A 20918-nucleotide genomic window follows, 5' to 3' on the forward strand; every position below is an offset into this window, starting at 1 on the left:
CTTTTTCCCACCTCGCGCTACAATTGGTTCCACGGAATAATGTTCGGTAAGGTAAGGGTATAGCCAACGTTTCGTCTACTACCATTCGAAGAAATATTATGTTCACTAAATTACAAAGCTTCCGTCCACATTCCGCCGCACTAAAAAGCATCACGATCTACAGCGTCATCATGCCAAAAGAGTTGGAGAAGGTAAAACTATTCCAAAGCGAACGTGAAACATCCTTTCGGGGCACCGTGTAAATACTTTGCCTCTACTTCCCAGTACGATCATGCCCATGGTTTGAAGTGGTTGCTGTTTGGGGATATTCTCATCCGTTATTCCCGGCCAATCGATCATGTTCTGCTGCATCACTCAGATTCTATTATTAAAAACTATGTACAAGCAGCAATTCCTTTCATTCGCCCACAACATCCACTGTGCTATGTTTTCTCCGTCTTTTGCATTGCCACAAAAGAGCAGGTGAGCCACAGTCCGGTAAGGGTTGTAGTTGCATATATTTTTCAAGTTGGATGATAAGATTTTTTTTCCCAAAAGCAAACAGTACAACGTACAGAAAATACCTAATAAAGGTGCATCTTTGGAAGCGATATTTGTACGCATCGATGTACACAATATGAAAGTGCTTCGCAGAACCTTTCGTTCGCTTGCAGTGTTTTGCCCTGTTTCCACCGTCTGGTGTTTTTTTAAGGGACTACCCTACATATCATGGGACTAAGCCGACTGACCTAGCCGGATACGGATGTACGCCAATTGCATTTCCGCATTGAATTTCACCCCGCGCATCGTTTGCAGCTTTTGCACCGCACACTGTGTCCCGGGAACAGTTTATTATGTTCGATGAACCCGCTTCAGCAACTCCCCGCTACCGTCCGCAATGGAACTGGCATCGTTCCAGCTGCCGAACGCACCTTGCTGCCGGTGCTGCTGGTGCTGCTGTCGGCGGTGCGGCCCACGATGCACCAATCGCCGATGCACCGACGAACGATGGTGACCCGCATGTTTGTGGCCCTTCCGAATGCCCGGGCTGCCATCGTAATAGTCGACGGGATCATTGTTGTCGACGGTTGGATCACTTCCACCCGGGTGATCCGCACCGGTCACGTCCTGAATGGCAAGCGGACGTGCTTGCTCCTGCAGCGATCGATATGCGGTTCTGTTGCTTTGCTGCTCTACCGTGGAACCCGCTGTGCCGACTGGTAACGGATCGGATGAGCTCAATCGTCGTTGTTGCTGTTGCTCTGTCGTTCTGCTGGGATGACCACCCAGTGATGATCCCGCTGACTTCCGGGGGCGGCAATTTTTGCTCTGTGGGCAGAGAGAAGAAAAATGAACGGGATGAGTTAAAAACTCCACTACAAGCACAAGTGTTGTTGACCGTTTTCATGACAGTTGGGACTTTCTGGCGGTAGTGAAACGAAGAGGTAGGTAGTGCTGTGTGCATTTGAATGCAAACGACAAATTAATTGCATTTCCCTTGAACAAACACGTCCAAATAAGGCATCAATGTTTTAGACGTTGTAGTAACTCTTTTAGTAAAGCTTTATTACTGGATAACACACCAGTTCTTTCAATTTGCTCTAAGTGATAAAGCAGCCGCTAAAAGGAGTGTTCAAATTATCTGCAGCTATTCCATTGTTGTTCGTCACGTACCATAAAATTATTTTAATTATATGAAAGAAATTCTCATAACTAAAACGGACTTAATAGACAATGGGCGAAATAAACCAATTTTTACATTGACTCTGAGCGGAATGCTTGACGTTTAAATGTTAAGAATTTTTTAATTTTTTGTCAAGTTTTGCACATCGTCCATTAACTCCTTAGTTTCAGTGATTAAATGATTGATGATTAAATTGACAAAAAAAGGCGACTTAGAGAAAAATAGTGATGTCATTAAAATTGACGACTGTATATTTGAAAAGCGTGACTTTTAACGTGTTAATTGATTTTTTAATTTCATGGAGAAAACTTAATTTCCATGAAATTCACATGCTCATATAATCTGATGACTAATTTTTGACACCGTTCTTTTTTTAGTTTTGGATTTACCTAAATCTGGGTTAAATTTTTATTCTCTTGATTTGATTATTGATCAATGAAAACCAATCATCAGTTTATTTGGATGAAAAAATCATAAACTGTAAAATACAACATGTATCAAATGCATTTAATGAATTAAATTGTTTAAATCACCACGATAACCCCATTGCTAGTACCAGTAAGCAGAAGGTCCATTACAAATACAACATACAATTATACATCTGTTTTCTTGGAACATTTCACTCAGTTCAGCGAGCTGAGTTATACATTATTCAACCTACTTAGCAATGAATAACTGTGGCACAAAATGGGCTCTTGGAGGAAAGACCGTTTTCAACACAACTTTGCACATTGACAGGTGGCTAAACCATAGTTCTGCTGTACAACCCAGCACAAAATCCCTGCCCCAAAAAACGTCTGTTAACAAGCCCTCAGCACAATACGTCAGTCTCATAATACCTGCCCGGAGATGGAAGGTTTACGTTACTTCAGTTCCAACGAATCGTACTCCCGGACCCGTAGTATCATTAGTCAAAACAGATATTATTTACACGAAAATTCCATAAACTGTACGCCACCACGACGGCCACCCGGTGCCCGCCCACCTCCCCAACAATTCGGCGAGTGTGCTGTAAACTTGCATCGAAATGTACGATTACATCACCTAGCACAAATCTCTAGCTATGCTCGTGCGAGAGATTCTCGCTTGTCACTCACGATGATTGATAACAAAGCGACCCGCCTGTAATCGTTGTGACATTTTCTTCAGTGTTACTACCGCCTAGCTTTACTTCATGCTGGAGTGCGATGAGGGTGAACCACAGTCGCAGCTGGTTCTCATGTGGATTTCAAGCCCTCGTCCTCGATGAAGTCCTTGTGACATATAGCGCTCATTCAACACATTTTTGGGTCCCTTTTTAGTCATGATACGTTCACCTTAAAAACACTTTGCCAACGCAAGCCTCCGGGGGTTGAGCTAGGAGAAAATCACAAAAAACAACCCACTCCAACGTCTAACCTTGTACGATACGGGTGAAGGAATCATACACTATATGGCGTGTGTAGTTACCCATTCTGTAAGCTTCTACAAGACGTTTATCACAGCTTTACGCCTTCAGGTAGGCAACCGTTTTCGGAAACCAATTTTCTCACTCCTCTCGATGTGCTGCTCGCCGGAGCAGCACGTTCAACCTTCAGCAGCCCGTTTGTTTGCTGCCATCACAGCTGGAGAGGCTTCCGATTTCAGGAGCACCATAACCGTTATCGTTCGATTTTATTTATCTTTCTTGCATCGAATCGAACCCCTTAATGACATCCTTATTACCAACTCGTCGTGCAACCCGTGCTCAGTCTCCCGCGGAGAGTGAGAGAACGCGTATGCCTGCGGTCACAATACGATACGAGCGCGAAGGGTGATTGGAAAGTGTTATGGAAATTGTTTTGATTGCGCAAATGGAGCAGCAGCGAGTATTTCCCGCACCCGAGGAAAACAACCGATGCTGGTGGATGTTGTTGCGGCTTGCGGTTAGTATGTACCGATGCGATGGTAAATATGTTCACTGGTTGAATTCTCTTCGTGCGCTCAAACCAGCAAAGGAGACGGTGGAAGTAAGGCTCTACCCGCAACAATTGCACACAAAACCGCTTCTCCAGTATGCTTTAGAATTGCGAAAACAGTTCAATATTGAATTGCGAACCTTACGCTTCGTTTGTCAGTGATGATTATGATGATGTTGTCTGGTTTGACCCGGTCTGAAGGCTTTCTAGCACACGTACTGCAGGTAGTATGTAAAATCAACAAACATCACGGTGCGCTTATCCGACACGACACAGTAAAGCCTCGGGCTTTAATGATCCATTTCATCTGTGTGTTCAATTTCTCCGTTTACTGCGACACTGCTAAGTGGTGTACTCGTGTCGTCTTACTTGCTGCTTATCCGTTCTCGACATAAGGGTTATCCTTTTGAACTTTTACCCCCAAACACAGGTCCCATGTCGCAGCAACCATGTAACCATGTTGGCTCAAGGGCTTCAAGGCTTATCTAAAAGAGAATACCACCATGAAGCAATCAAGATGTTTCTCGCAGTCCGACGAACAAACCACATCCGTATGGATAAAAACGGAACGTAACCAAAGAAGAAAAAAAAACACATACACACAAGGGCACCAACAAGTAGAAGAAAGCCACCCAAACTCCAAGCCCACAAACGGTCGGCTGCTAGGTAATATATTCTCCGTACTTTGCATGACCCAAATGGTCATCAGCAGTGGACGATGGCCGGGCATACACCAGCACTTTGTCCCGGAAATGAACCAATTTATTTTAATACATTGTGGTATGCCGTCTTTTGCCGTCAGCGCGCTCCACACCGAGCGGAAGCCATTCCGTGTGGCGCAACTATCTAGCCACGTGATGGTGTAATTTGTCGTCCCTCGTTGTAACCGAACCTGGCAGGAGTGTCCCAGTAGCAGCAAAACCCCAGCGTTGGCCACTTCATACCACCTAGGATAGATCAAAGCGAATTCTACGTATCCGGTCGACCAGAATACCTTTGCAGGTTCATTTCCGGTTGATTCTTCTGTCCACCGGATCGACCAAACACAGCCCATAACTACCCGTTTGGTGTTCGTGTACGGGTTTTGCACCGGGAAAATAAAACTTTCATGGGCTTCGACTTTCGAGAGTCGAAAGATTGGGGGCGCACGGAGAGATTGAATATACTGGCCCGGCCTTTGGACTCACCTTTGGACCGCATTCGCACTTCAGCACCCACTGGACGTCGACGAACTTGTTCTCGATGTGGATCTGGCGTGACTGCAGCATCTCCTGGTCGAGCGGATCGATCGACGCACTGTCCCACAGGTCGTACCCATGCTCGATGAAATCGAATGGATCGCCAGAGTTCAAAGGGCACAGTAATTCAACCTGTCGAATAAGAAAACATCAAATGGGCATGAATGCATTGTATTGAGTCAGCGATTATGCGTTTCCTAATCACTCTGTTTGTATTGTTTTACTTCACGTGTAATCAAAATGTAACAATCACCATTTTAATTTTCAATTACAAAGTGGCTTAAACTGGACATTCGAGTTATTGGAACACTTTCATTGTAAAGAGCCACTCGCTTAAAGATTCAGCGGAGATTAGGAGACGGACTTGCATTTTATTTTTTTTGTTTAATTAAATATTTCACAAAGCATGACCTAGGCGTAATGCTAAATATCTTCTTTCGACTTGAACACTTTAGCCTGAAAGTATGCAATAGTTAACATCTTCTTTTTCTTTATCTTTCTAAGAGGATCGTTGGAACTAAAAAGATCTAAAGTAGCTATCATCGAAAACAAACGTGACTATTAAATAACCATTTACTATCTATTAGACCCACACTCCTGGGACGGTTTCCTATACAAACATTATTCGTAATGATGATGCCGACAGATTGTAACACACATATTTACGAATAATGATATCGGGAACATTATATCGATTACAGACCACGGTGAACTATCCATCTATTTCACCGACCACCGGTACACTGCTTACCTTAATAGTAGTGGTTATTGAAGGCACACAACACATGCTGGAATCCTGGCACAGGCTGCAGGATTTTGGTCGATAAAGCTTCCGCGAAACGCACGGACCAAGCCGCAACCGGGAGGAAGCCGTTCGCTGAATGCTTCGGCACTCGTGACCCTTCTGCCATACGGCCATTTGCGCAAGACGGTGTGAAAGGCGAGAAAGAGAAGCCACACGGGACGAGTGTGGGTCGTAAGTCATTAGATAATTATTCAACCTCACTGCCGTACCGCCGGTCGAGCGTCGTGCAAAATTTGCACGGAAACACCGGAAGCGGAATTTCAGCTTAATGAGCCGATGGAAGATTATCTCCGAATAGCACTAGACACGCCAGATTTGGAAGATGCTACCTTCGCGCCTATCCTCTTTGTGATACTTACCCGTCTTCGATGTTCGTTTTCATTGAGCAAAGAAACACTGTTGGGACGGTAGCCACTGGTACCCTCGTACAGTCGTTGTTTGTGGCTAGTGACACTGCGACGATCCGTTTCCCTCGCAGTTGTGCCATCTTCCTCCCGGTCAGCTGCTCCCACGTCAACGATGGTCTGCTTGGTCTCGGCAGCATAGTCACCAGCGAAGTAGTAATTATTGCTCTGGCGGTTGCACCGATGATTCTCGCACAGCCGTATCGTGCTGAGCTTCTGGCAACCGGGCGTTGTGGTGATGTTTCTGGTCGACGTCCCGATACCGCAGCTCTGGGAACACGGTGACCACAGCGTGGTGGACGAGTTGTAACAGGTCGCATTCACTGCAGAGCATAAAACCGGACCACAGGACGCAAGCATGCAATGACAATCGCAATAGAGATGTATGTATACCTATTTTTTTTTTATTTTCCCTTTTGACACACATTCTTTTTACAGCTTTTCAACCGAATGTAGTTCTCAAACCAGACCGATGCTCCGGAACGCTTCAGCCGTTATGTAAAGTCAGATAACGAAAGCCAAACCACGAACAGAATCACTACCGTGCACTCGTTCGAAACCGCATAAAATACACCGAAAATATGTAACCAAATTAAGCAACAAAAAAGCTTCCTAACAAAACAGATACATCTCCCTTGTACAAAACGAACCCTGCGCCAGAGATATAGGAACAACAACAACAAAAGCGCCACAATCAGGCGACACAATACGGAAAACAACCCAAATTAATGATGCTGCGCATACAAGGCACTCTTCCCACCGCCAAGTGCAAAATTTTTGTGCACCCGGATAAGGGACCGATTTTGTGGCAGCGACATCCTTTGCAACATTTCAAAAGATTCAATGAAAAAGGAAACATAAGAACCGCACCAAAATCCGGGAACACAGGAATGCATGACAGAACGATCGGTAAATCACCCGAACCCGGTCTCAGGCGGTGATGGTTAGCCAGCGTGGAAAGATAGTGCAAGCTGATGTACGGCTAACGTGCCCAGCTAGAGTGGGAAAATTGGTTTGGTAAATATGGTCAAAGGAAGTATGACCATCTGCATGGGGTTGTCGAGCTTTAAATTAGGTTCATCTATAGCTGACGAACAAAATCAATAAACCTACTAGACATTTATTCAACTCGCACAGGCAATTTAAGCTAAACAAATTCTGCATAGTTCTATCCTTATTTATACCACTTATTAACTTGTAATTATCAAAAGATTGCTTCTTGTGACATAGTTTATTAATGTTTAAAAAAGATACAAAAACCTAACATTTTCATTACTGTAACATTTTTAATTATGTAACGGTTTGTGGAACAACATCCTTTAGCAGTTCTTTTATTAAAAATGAATATTCTTCATAGCGAAATATTCTCCTTAGTAATTAATTATTTCCGATACCTAACTGTATTTGCAAAATAACTTGGCTTAATGAATGCTGAGCTAGCCTTATACTGCAATTAAAAGTAAAAAAAATGCATAAGAAAATTAAGCCTTAAACGCTTTCCTGTTAGTTTTGAGCGATATTTTATTCATTCAGATTTACATATTACAGATATCCGATATATCAGATATATCAGAATACGGGTCGTTCCGAATAAATAATACATAATATGGTACGTTTGGGACAAGGCAGAATTCCGCCAGATAATGGCAACAATATTTTTTTTTTTTTTCGTTAGAATGACCTGGCCGTATCCACTTATTTTACCACGTAGCCGGATAGTCAACCCTTGCTGCGGGAGATTGGTCCGGATGAGATTTTGGTACGGTCTGTTCGTGTGAAGACCGGTGCCGCTATCATCATGCCACCGGCACGCTCCAATAACCAAAATTATACAATTACATGAAACACAAACAAACATGGTCTTATTAACATGCCGTGATGAATAAAACGGTTTAGATGTTCCATCAGATATTCTACATTCCGTTTGAAACAATGATTTCTAAAATACTTGAATAGTTAACTATGCGCAACAAAACTTTAGTCTTCAAGTTCCAAATTTTTGGTTGAGGGCGATTTAAACGATAATATTTATTTTTAACATATATACCATCATAAAGTCTACTAAACTGCTTACCATCGGTTGCGGGCTGCTCACAAAGCCATACCCGACAACAATGATCGGGGAGCTCCACTAGCTTTGGTGCAATGCAAATAGAGGTGTCAACGGGTGGTGGTAGGTTCTCGTGTGGACACAACGTCGAACAAGCATGACGACCATTCTGAAACAAATTATACAATAAAATTTATAGAAAAATAAAATAAACTGCTTTCACTACCCAGAAAAGGTTTCAAACCTGTCTTCCATTTCCACATCCCTTTAAAAAAGATACTATTGCTACGTTTGTCGCTGGAACAATAACACTTTTAACCTAATATCAGCAACGTCATAAAATATGTTACCTTATCCCAACAAAAATTCTACACCTAGATCAGGTGGCTTTGGTAGGGATTACCCAACATCTTTCAAAAATATCAAAGATCAATCGGTTCGACTCAACGGCTACAGAATTTAAAAAAAACCCACATAAAACCCTCCAAAGACGTGGACATAAAGCGGAATAAATTATTGTCCATTGAGAAAACACAGAAAAAAACATAAAATCCAAAGAATCAGATCAAATATTGACTATCAAGTAATTGGTTTTCCCTGCTGAGCGATAAATGGAAAAAAGCAGCTCACACACCCAATACAAACGATATCCTTTTCACATTTCCTTCCAGAAAGACGGCCTAAATTTTTCTCATCATTCTCCAGCCCCGCCACGGCCCGTTCAATCGTATTTACATTATACCGGTCACCGTCACCCAAACCCTCGACGGTATGCAGCAAACTTTGTTTGATTAGACAACAAACAGTTCACGGTTGTAAAACGAATTTTCTTCCACCGAAACCCAAGCTTGTGCACGGTCACTCTCCGTAACGCTCCTGTGGGATGGCCTTGATTGAATTTGGAGCAAAATTACCGAAACGATAGCGGATCAGATTGACCATCCCACGTGCGCTGCGAAAGCGAATCGAGAGGGCGACAAAATTTGATGATCTGATACCTGAGAGATTTCCTTACGGTGCGGGATACGATGAACGGTACGAGAAGGAACTGTTGCGACCAAAGTAAATAAACCCTCTTTTTTCTGCTTCCTTTACCACCGATACAAGATCGTAGTAAAGAAATGATACCGATGGGTAAGGGAACTTTTGTGAAACATAAAAAAGATACCTTTTCTCACGCGGAATGCTGTTAAATGTAATTATCACATTGGATCACAGCAAACAGTTAATTACCGGGCAGCGAAAAAATGACCCTAAAACAGCATCTAACGCGCTGCTCATATTCGGTTTTGTCACCGGCACCATACCATGGTAAAATGGGAAAAATTATTTACCCTCCATTTTGTTTAAATGGATCACAAAACATCATAAAATGAAAAAAACAAGCTTTTACCTCCCTTGAGCATTAGACAAATTCCACCAAAACGTCAGTAACCTATTCACTTGTGTGTGTTGTGCGAAAATTCGATTCCCTATTTCCCCAGGGTTTCGGTACACAGCGCTCTTGGCAGCTTGATCAACTACCTCATCGGCATACTTTATTGTCTGCATGATGTTTCCCGTACCTCAAACGAATCACTTACCTGACAAACGCACTGTGTTCGACAATCGAGCTTGAACGTTTCACCGTGATAGTACGTCCCGTTCCCTACCGTGCAACTATCTGGAAAAGAGGAAAAATCAATAGCACATTGGTACGCTACCGGTACGGAAATGAAAAGCACTGTTCGTGTACACTGTGGAGCAACGATGTTTACGATGAAACGATACGAAGAAAACACAAGCAATTCTTCGGAAATAAATTGTTACCGCTGCTCAACGATGTATGGATACGGCACGGGATCCTATCAATACTGACGATTCATCTTCAGTAATTGAGTTCATTTCTGATCATAAAAATAATAAAACTGCTTGTTTCAAACATAATACGTTTTCAGATGAACTCGGCATTAGTGACTGAATACAAAAGACTCAGTGCAGGCGATTGAATTTTCTTAATAATAGCAATATAATATTTTATTTTAACAATCGATTGATTTCACTTACGCTTAGTACACTTACCATAATTAACTCCTATTTGTGGATCGTAAATCTAAAGAAACATGAAAAGAAAGATCCATGAGTGATGTACACGGATAAGCTAGAAATAAATGTAAGATCTTCCCCATCCAGAATTTTGAATAATCGTCAGAACGTGTGCCGTCTGTAAAGCAAGCATGCATCGAGTCAGTTCAGAGAAATGTTTTAAAACAATATATTGAATTTCCAATGCCTTGATTTCACCATCATGCTAAGTAATCCAATCAGAGTTAACGAGCCGTACGTAGCAGGACGGTACAAAATCTTTCCATCGATGGCACCGTATAATCTTCCTTGAAGCAGTAAATATTCAATAATCTATACTGTACCATAAGCTTCCAAACCACTCTCACATGCCCACCGCAACCGGTAAGAAAGCTCTTTGCTATTGCAACGTATACGCAATCGAAGGCAACTTGGAATGCTCCTGCCCAGAATATCGTTTGAAACAAAATTGGAATATACGAAGAGACTTTTTCTCCAAAAAAAAAAATCCTCCTCCCAATCCCCCAACGATCACCACTGGACACATAGCAAGCAGGAAATGAACGTCATCGTCAGCGTCCTTTGAAAACCTCAGCCTGAGTGCTTGCTGCACATAGGAGGAAAAACTTTGAAAGCAAACCCCTGACTAGCCTTTGGCCGACGCAATCTCCGGAAGCCTTTGGTGAGGTTCCGGGCATCGTAAAATTTTAAATTTACTTCCTGGCCATCTCAATAACTTTCACTTCTCTCCATGAAACCTTCCCAGCAGCGGAGAGGATAGGAAAAAAATAGTACCAATTCTCTGGACAACGCAATGTCCCTGCACACGAGCGGAAACCATGGCCGGCAGCAAAGTGACATATTTACGCCAATTTCCAACCGTTGACGCAAAACTACTGGATCTTGCTATTCATCGCACTACCAAGCGGGATAAAGTTCTGCTTCGTGTTTTACCTCAAATTGGAAGTTGATTTTTTGTACGGAACAAAAAAAAAACACGCATACTTCCTAGAAGCCATTCTTTCTTGTCTGCAGGATTAAAGTTCAAGATGGTTATGGCAAGTACCTATCCACCTACCATGAACCTCAGCCACTGCAAGCACCTACCCATTGATTTGTGACCGCACATTCGAGCTAATGGTGCACAATTTACGGTGGTCAATGGGGCGATACTTTATTGAATAGCACCCCATACATTCAAGTTCCACTGGTTCGATTCCGGATTCAAGATGTTGCTAGGCTCGATAAGAACAAAATACGATCTCGTAACTCTGCGGTGCTATAGTTGGAAAATCTTCAGGTGTCTTCTAATGGGTGCAGAATTAATGTGACTTCATACCACGTGAACTTCTTTGCGATATCCTCTCTTTTCCCTCTCGTCATGGGCTACGCAGCTGATCGTCCTAATAGATGCTGCCGTTAAGATGATAATGCGAATAATATACTGCTAGTGTAAACTTTTAGATGTTACACAAGCCAGGGGCTATGATTTTGTTCGTGGTCTAATGCACCGCTTGCCAGAAGAATCTGACATTTATTGCTAAAACTTTTAATGAATCCATGCTTCTGAAAGATTTCTTCACTATTCAATTGACCTCACGTAAGCGTGTCCGAAAGATATCTTCAGATGTTGATTTAAATAACGTTTAATTTTGAAGAAATGGTTACATTATGAGATTTTTCTTCTTTAACGGTACAACAACCTCAGGAAGTCTGTCATTAGGCCTGCCATTTTGTGGGTTTCTGTGACATTATTTACCCATAGCTGGATAGTAAAGTCCTTGTTACGGGAGATTGGTCCGGATGGGATTTTGGTTCGGTCCGTTCGTATAAAGACCGGCGCCGGGCGGCCATTTATTTATTGACACTGACATATCCGACAACCATGTCTATTGGAGTTATGGACATTTCTGTGCCCGTGGAGGGCAATAGAGTTATTAGGAATATAGCAGTAGTAAATTATTTTATGCTATTCAGTATCCACTTAATCGAAGGACAAATGTTAAAAATCTTAATCAAAAATGGGTTAATAATGCAAGTAAATCATACAATTATAATAACTTTACCAAATTGATATCCCTTGATTGCATTTATTTTACCGATTCAATACTCTTACTTAACATCTTTACCGGAAATTTTACTTACCTGATTATTCGTGTTGATAGAAAAGGCCGTGATGTCTGAAAGTCCTCCCAGCAAGAAACCGACCCAACTGTACAGCCACATGATGATGCTCTGCAAAGCAAATCGAAAGGGTATTTTTGAAGGAAAAATATGCATTAATATTCGACCACACTAAGAGACACCCGCCAGGTGCCCGTTGGGCAATTGGTCCCTAATTTTCCATTACACGCCACCACACCCATTAAATGCAAACACCCATTACCGATACACCGTTTTTCGATTTATCATGGGAGTCTTCACGGGCGACCAGCAATTCCCCGCATCGCTCCGCCTCGAAGGAGCTTTCATACAAACGTAAATAACGACAAGGTAGAGAGAAAAAAAACCCAAAGCACGTTGCTCCGGGCTACATCCGCCGTTGAAGCAGGACGACCCAAACTTCTGCTTTGAATATGTATTTTTATTCCGTTAACCAATTCCATGCAGATTATTTCTTGCGGAGAAGTGCACAGCTGGCAATGGATTGGTGTGGAAAAAGGGGGAGCGGAAGGTAGCTAACGTGTTGACGGTAGCTTTTCTCAGCCCATTTATTTTGCCAATCCCTTCCGTAACACAAAAAAACCCAAGATGGTACCACGAGGATGCCACGGGGAAAATCTCCCACGAGCAATACGGTTTACCGTTACTCACCGGGACAAGGTGAAGAAAATAACTTTAGTAACGAGATTTTTTTAATGAGTTCTAAAAGTTTTGCCATTCCACGCGGGGGTTCCCCTAGATCAAGGAAGGTTGGAGAAGCGCGCTATTGTTGATGTTGTTGATTGCTTGCAAGCTGTAGGAGTAATTTTTTGGTGTGTGTATGCTATCGTTTACTTTGTCGATGATACTTCTACTTGGAAGCTGGAGAAGAAGATTTCCTACGCTTCTCAGCCACTCCAGACACTGTTACAATGTTCGTCGGGTATTTGTATGATTATGTGTGAAGTGATTTTCCATTTGCCGGTATCAATAGCGCGAAAACTTTCTCCACGTTGGTACCGGTCGGGAGGGAGGTTTTATATTATTCAAAAGTTTCACTTAGTGAAAAATTGTTGTCCTTCGTGGAAAGCAATACCAAAGAAAACACCACACCCCTCAACCTCGATAATACACCTTCAGCCCTGGAAGCTGCACAATTTGAATGTGAAGTCGCGTGCAAGATTTACACACACCTTGATTGAATGAAATGGAGATTTTCCATGCAGGGGGAACATTTTTCCGATGCTCGATTCTCGCTTTGCCACTGCCACTTCAGTCTGCCTCATTTGTATTCAAGTCGAACCGGCGAAACACTGCAGACCTGCAAGGCCTTCATCATTCTGCGCATAAAAATACCTGGCCTTGTAAAAATTCGCCAATCCACCCCTCGCTTCGCCCAAACCTAAGTGCTCCCAACCGACCGAACTTCTTCTACCGTCACTTTTGTAGCGTGTATTTTTGGCACACTTTGCGGCACGGTGCCCATATTCCCCGGCCGTCCGGAGCTCAATCGATTCGGTTCGAACAACTTTTGCTACCCGTGCCGAGGTGTACGGCGGTTGATTCGATTTGCAACAAACACTCCGGCACAAAGTAAAACATAAAAAGAGGTAACGAACCGAACCGGGACAAAACCATACCGGGGTCGTTTCTTAAAGCTTCAATTCATGAAATTTTAGCAGCCCCATTTACGGCTCCACGGTGTACGAAATTGTTTGAAAAAAAAACAATCACTCAGCAAACGGTCCACAAACCTCTGCCAAAGGTCTTAAAGGTGAAGAAATGTTCAACTCCTCTTCCTTTTCTGTTCCTTTGGCCTGTGTTTTGAGCGAATTTGTTCACTTCCAAAGTTCTTACCAAGTGTAAATAGAGTGCGGGTGAGAGAGAGGAACGTAAAGTTAGTCATTTGCTTGTTGGAAACCAGGTAAAACGTGAAGCACTTGTCAACGGTAGCTTTTGTTTGCTTAAGCTCGTACTATTTACTCTCCGCACTTTTTTTGTTGCAATTTTGTAAGGGCGTGATGAAGATCAATTAGCCCTCAAAGTGGTCATTTTAAGCGAAGGTGTTGAAAAATTCACTTTTGTTTTCAAAACTGTACCGTTGGGTTTACCACATAATGCTAATTATTTTACTCCTTGCCCCAGCATTATTTATGTATTTGTAGTTGCGATTCGGATCGGGTGCAAGCAGAGGATGGAGAGCGGCAGCCCTGGATCGAGTTTCCTGGAAACGTATTGGTGACCAGGCCATGTCAGCACGACGTGCTCAACAATAAGAGCGGGCCAAAGAAGAAGAAGAAGAAGAAGAAGTTGCGATTATCAAAAAATAATCGTAACAGTACATGAAAACATCACAAAAAGTACAACTAATGAAGGTTTTAGTTAAATATAGCAAATTTGACATATTTTCGGCAATTTCAACAACTTGTATACGTCTAAAGAGCGACATACGATGTAAGATTGTGCCTGAAATTCGTTCTCTGCCTGAATTAGTTTTATAAGCAAAACGAGCCCACGGAGTCGTCGTCCAATTTTAGGAGTACTGTTTTTTGTGAACGTGTTTACCTCGGTTACCGGGCTTAAAGTTTATATGTCTCATAATCATAACAAATTAAATTTAGCCACAAACTTTATAATGAGAGATCAGCGTTTAAAAAAAACATGCTCAACAACTCGTAGCATTCGCAATGATTGAGTGGGCAAGAAAAGAGAAAAGGAGAGGGGCGGGAGGTTGAGCATCCCATAGGTCAAAGCATCAAACATAACAAATTCTACTGGCTCCATTCATCCGTCACCACCATCTTTCACAAATGACGTTCGCGAAATGTTCCACTCGCTATGCAAAGGATCCCGTGAAGCCATTCGAAGCCACGATAAATTATCGTTCCGGGCCGGGCGATGACTGCGCGATGGCAGTATACGCGCGCTCTAGACCGTGCTCTAGTGTGCCATTTTTCGTGCTCCGTGTAGCTCCGATCGTTCCCACAACAAGCGGTAGAAACAACAACAAATACTGCGGAGTCACAAGAAAAAAAAAGACTAAACTCCGGAAACTCAAAGGCATAGCAAATAGATGTCCTGACAAGGACGACGTTTTATTCGCATTTTTCGTTTTGCCGCTTCCATCGCGAAACGGTGAAGGGAAAATATCGATCGTAATATTGCGACGAAACGTTACTGTGCGACCTCCATTATGCGTCTCCTGGGTCCTATGCTTAAGTGGACCCACTCCGCTAATCTTCACGCGCGACACACGCGCTGCTTTTTTTATGCTGAGCGCCCGCAAACGGTCTGTTACCCTTTTTTCCGTTATGAGGCAGCCATTTGATAGAAAAATGACGTTTAAGAAAGTACTATAAATATCCTTGTCCTGCATGACTGTTCTCATCAGTATCGAGACCAAGTTCTATGTGTGGTTTTCATCACCACCGATTTAGCTTTTTTGTTTTCGACGGCCCGTTCGACCACACTCACAGGCCAATCAACAAACTTACGAACCAAATCGAACAACCGCAACCATACCCGCAAACCGACGCGACGACTGAACGCCAGGCGTTAAGTAATCGAATTTATATTTATTGCCTATAAATTGTGTTTTATTTTCTTCAGCCCATAAATTCAGCTGATTGTGGAGATAATTCTATGAGAAAGTCAGTTACGCTATACACCTTCGCGGCCGCTATCGGTTCGTCGTTGCCCTAGAACTGCCATCACCGTACCGGCCATGTTTGTTGTGCGTACACGCTTCCCCAGCAGCAGAGCAGAAGTCGTCAGGCTGGCTCCTTCATTTTCATCTGTATCGAATATTCATACAGCCTTAGTAGGCAATTTGTTTCAACACATCGTCTGCCAATAATGTATACATTATTCAGTGCCAAGGACCGAGGACAACGTACCATGGCGCTAGAAAGATGATGTCTCAAATCTTTCACCCAACACCAAGCTTGGATTAGAAATTATCTAATTTAAGAAACCGTGTCAAAACAAGAACAAAGCACCACGTGATAGAGCGTTTATACAGCACAGGAAAAAAGGTTGCAAGAAGTGTTACTGTCACACGCCGTTGTCGAATGATCCCCTGTCTTCCCAATCGAAACCATGTCTGCATCTAAAGGCAACTGCCACCGTCGGAAGCAACATTTGACTTCCAAAACCGACGTATGGAAATTACTTAATCCGCAATGAAAATATTTGTCTGCTCATTATTCAGCCGACTCACATTTGCTTTAGTTAGCGGAATCGAGCGAAAGCTACTCGGCGGACTCTACGTGACGTCGGGTTCGGCATGCATGTATGCATTGAACAATTATTCTAATTAAATATCGTTTATTTGAGATTCTTGTGAAATGAACATAAATACCGCACATTGTTCTTGGTCGGGTCGGATTTTATAATCCGATAAGAATGTTTTCACCAATAGCTGCTGTGAGGTTTAACAAAACCATTAACCCCAAGCAACATTCAAATAATGCATCACCGCCAATTTGAAATTAAAACATCACACTTCGTGTTTTCCAGAATGTCTAATAATAAACAATATTTCCTAGAGACCATTTTGTGCTGAGAAACAGTCTTTTCCAGAGTTGAGCGATACTCGAGTTATGCGAATTCGAGATATGGTAGTTTTAAAACTTGTACAATTCGTGAAATGTTGTACGTGGTTTTCAATATTTAATTTATCTTACTTCAAATATAAACGAAACATGTTTCATTATTATCAGAAAGTGTTATTAATAATCAACGACATTTTAATTAAATGTGGAAATGTGAATGTTGTGAATGTGCTTCATAACGTGGAAATAAGTATGCGTTCCCTTAATACGATAATTAAACGATATTACTATGGGAATTCACTTTACACGGAAATTCAACATACGCGAATTCCTCCGGCGTGCATTATTTGCGGAATTCGAGAAATGTATGTACCTCGACATTCTTTTACAACGAAAATTGTGAATGGGATCATATAGCTTATTGTAATTCTAGGAAGCAATTATGTAGCAGGCATGAAATAATTGACTCGTACGAAATAAACGACTCACTAGTTATGGAGAATAAAAGTCTGCAAATATGACAGTCTGCAAATACGGCTGCTAAAAAGAGCAAAGTAAGTCCTATCATTCATACCATCTTCCACGGTTAATAAATTCCAACGATCAACGTGAGTGAAGCAAAATATTTTCTTGCTCATTTCATGCAACAAAGTTAGCTGGTCCAAGAAAAAATCGTTTTCTACAAAAAATCAAATACACATTAAGATCAGTTCTCCGAACGTTCAACGACATTCACATCCAAGAAGTCCTTCAACAACTGCCTTAAAAAAGCGACCCTTTCCATATGAAACCGATAAGCTATGGCTTAGAAACCACAACATTCCGCTCACGTCTTAAGTGGATGTACACACTTGTGAAAAAGGAGAAATAAAGGCATTCAAACAGCCAAAAATGGAAACGCAAAAAGCCACAACGCGTAATATTTTGCGGAATAAAACCTCTCATACACCGAAACCAGCTGTGGTTTAGACTTCCGGATCGTTCTTCCAAAATGTTCCCCAGGGTTCGACACCGAGAAAGTTGGTAGTTACAGACGTGAGGTATGCTACGTGTTGCCGATACAGTTGGCCACCTACCTCTTTCTCTCTTGGAAACGAAAGAATTTCAATAATTTCTCAAACTCAAACTGCTCCAAACTGCCCCAGCCAGGACAACACAATCTCTACACTTTGCCGCCATAAAAGAAATGCTTCAAGATGCTTCGGTTTTAATCTGAGTCCGTAATTCCCGCACGTATAATTCCAATCCATTTTCACCGATTGCACATAAAACTTCCCACCACCAAGCGCGTTACCGGTTCCGGTACAACCCTTTAACCTTGCTACACCATGGTAAAGTCCACGTGCACACTACAAACCTGTTTTCCCACCCTGAGCGCCCAGTTAATTCCTTATCGGAAGTGTGTGGCCCGTTTTTCTCGGATTTTCCATTTCGAAACGGGCCGGAATGCTGTGTAATTTGAGGCGAACAATCGTTTGCTCTACAAAATGGCTCAATTACACATTCTCTTCTAGAGTGTTGGGCTAGGGAAAAGGGGTTTCTTCCCGGTACTACCTGCACCACATTAACCCCTTTCCTAGCCAGAGTGCAAGCACTGTACATGGCTCAATCCTCGTCTACTGCACACTGCTCAGATTGGGTGCGCTTCTTAGCCGTAGTTCTGCAAAGTTAAAACCCTCTAGCAAATCTTTGCGTGGTCGGTGTGCACTTCTTAAGCAACATTGGTGGGTTTCTTTTATTTTTTCGCCCCTTCTTGCTCCGAACCCATCGAAAAGGCGAAACACGCCAACAAAATGGCATCGCCCAATGCACTAGGCGGAACGAGCATTCGGACTCGACCAAACCGTTCGGTAGTGCAAAGTTACGAAAACTTCTCGACTGATGTATTTACAGAACGTAAAACTTGCTCTCACATAATTGTGTGTGACTACCAGTCCCCTTTCCATTACATCCGAAGAAATTCCGTACAGTCGGAAGAAACCGCACCACCCGTTCGCGAGTAGTTGCGAAATGGATGTCGGGAAAACTACATTCTACACATACTCCCGGCTCGTGCGAAAGTCATCTTGCCTATCCCTCTCCAAGCTCCGGACGCTAAAGTCTGTCGTTGTGTGTCTTGCGAGGATTTTAAGCAGCAGCAGCAACACACTTGAAGACTTTTGGCACGTTTACACCGACACCCGAAGCCCAAGGACCCCTCTAATGACTGGTGCAAGTCGAGAACAACAGTGTAAGTGGGTAGCTTGAATTAACTTTTTGCACCACGGGATTTTCAGTTAAGATTATTGGTCACAAAACTCAAAACATATGACTAAAACAATAAAATAAATTGGTTCAAACTTCACACTGTAACATGAATTACAGCGATGATTTAAAAATAATGAAGTTCGATCACAATGCCAAAAAGAAAAAAACGAACTATGAGGTTGCCGAGCGACTCAGAGCAGCTCTGATGAATTTTAATTAAAAAAAATAAGTTTTTATTTAGAGTTAGTTTCATACAAACATGATAAAAAATATGCTTACTCTCCAACATTATTTAAAACCCCGTACAGAAGCTTATTTGTACACTGTACTAAAAAAAATCTCCAGCGATCCCAGTCAGCTGCAATTGCTTCTGATTTTCTGGTCAATAAATTTGTGCAGACATTCGTCCGCTTCGCCCCGAAGGTTAATTTGAAGCTATCCAAACGACCGTAAGAAACTTTTACATTGCTGCTTTTCTACACTTTTCACTCTTGAAAGTTGGTCCTTCAGCCGGTTGGCCCATGCGGATAGGAAGACCTACACCAACATCCAACTAAAACCAATTCCAAAGAAACCATGCACAGTACGTGCAGTGACTGGGACGTACAATTACTTTAGCACGTACGGACAATTGTACGCCAGCGATGGTGTGACCACGTGCGGTCCATATAGAAAAATTCTCCAATTCCCGGACCAAACTTTCCCGGCGGCTAGTAAAACCAGTGCACGGAGGAAGTACACGGTGGGCGAAGTCAGGCTAACCCTTCGCTCTTCTACACAGCTAATAGCTCAACGCCACTCGGTTAAACGTCCATCACAGTGCGTCAGAGGAAAAAGTGATTTCACACATTTTTAACCCCACCCGCTAGCAAACATTCAACGTCATGGTTCAGATTTGTAGAATCTTCTCCGCAAGTAACGTACGAGGGTGTCTTATTTGCACAGGAGTGCTGTCGCACTGGACAGACGGGGGTTTCCCCGATGATCATGCTGTTTTATCTACGAGCTCACGCAAGCCTTCTTTTCGGTAACAGCGAACGAGATCTACATTGTTTTCGTGAAGTGGCGTCGAGATTTATAGCCCCCGTCATAGCCCGGTGTGCTAATATTTGAGCAGCTTGTTGGGAATTCCCTCCCCTGGCGAGGCAGCATCATTTCGTGTTGTTGGAGTGTTGCCAAACGAGCAGAGCGATTTACCAAAAGCGATCTTTCAAGTCTTGCTTTACATGTGTTCGAAAAACTGGACGAAAAATGGAGATTTTTATTTTTAGATTTAATATATTTGTTTACGTTTATATTTATATATTATATATATTTGCACGTTGTTTTATTACACTAACCTTATACCTGATAACAAATTGAACGAAGAATCCCATTCGCAAAGTAAACTATATTTCCCTCCCATAAACTGTCCAGCATCAACAACATGATAGATCCTAGCTGGAATTTACACGTTTAGGATGATCTTTGCCAATCCCCTCCACTGCCACAACACATTCCAAAACAGTTGGCACAGATTTGCCTCAACTTGCTGCTAATCCGGTGAGTTACTCGTGGTGCTCAGTCGTAACTCGCGATGCCCTCACGCACACACGAGATGTCTCGTGTCGATCGATAATCAGCACACTCGATCGACTATAGCGCGATCGTATTTTCTCAGTAAAAGTTTGTTCGCTTCCCGGCCAAGTTGTGCCGATGCGATCGTCTGTCCAAGCGTGGTACACGGTAGTGGCGCTTCTGTTTTTGTGTGTCTTTCCATCTTAAGGCAGTTCCCGAGCTGATGCTGACAAGGTCAAAAGCACTGCTCGGTTCATC

General features: G+C 42.6%; 1 protein-coding gene across 1 annotated transcript; it reads right to left on the reverse strand.

Moving 5' to 3' along the window:
• Window positions 1-831: 831 nt before the first annotated feature.
• Window positions 832-12387, reverse strand: LOC128714251 (uncharacterized). Its single transcript, XM_053809126.1, has 8 exons — window positions 12307-12387; window positions 10159-10189; window positions 9681-9760; window positions 8122-8266; window positions 6003-6370; window positions 5590-5742; window positions 4788-4970; window positions 832-1308 (listed from the first exon to the last, which is right to left on the reverse strand). The coding sequence occupies exons 1-8, from the start codon at window positions 12385-12387 to the stop codon at window positions 832-834; spliced, it is 1518 nt and encodes a 505-aa protein (XP_053665101.1).
• Window positions 12388-20918: the final 8531 nt, after the last annotated feature.

This window comes from Anopheles marshallii, chromosome 3 (genome assembly GCF_943734725.1).
Source record: "Anopheles marshallii chromosome 3, idAnoMarsDA_429_01, whole genome shotgun sequence".
NCBI classification, from domain to species: domain Eukaryota; kingdom Metazoa; phylum Arthropoda; class Insecta; order Diptera; family Culicidae; genus Anopheles; species Anopheles marshallii.

Coding starts and splice junctions, on each gene's coding strand:
- LOC128714251 (XM_053809126.1), bottom strand. CDS start 12,387: ATGTGGCTGTACAGTTGGGTCGGTTTCTTGCTGGGAGGACTTTCAGAC. Junction 9,761..10,158: donor ACAAATAGGAGTTAATTATG/GTAAGTGTACTA, acceptor CCTCTTTTCCAG/ATAGTTGCACGGTAGGGAAC. Junction 1,309..4,787: donor AGTGCGAATGCGGTCCAAAG/GTGAGTCCAAAG, acceptor CTCTGCCCACAG/AGCAAAAATTGCCGCCCCCG.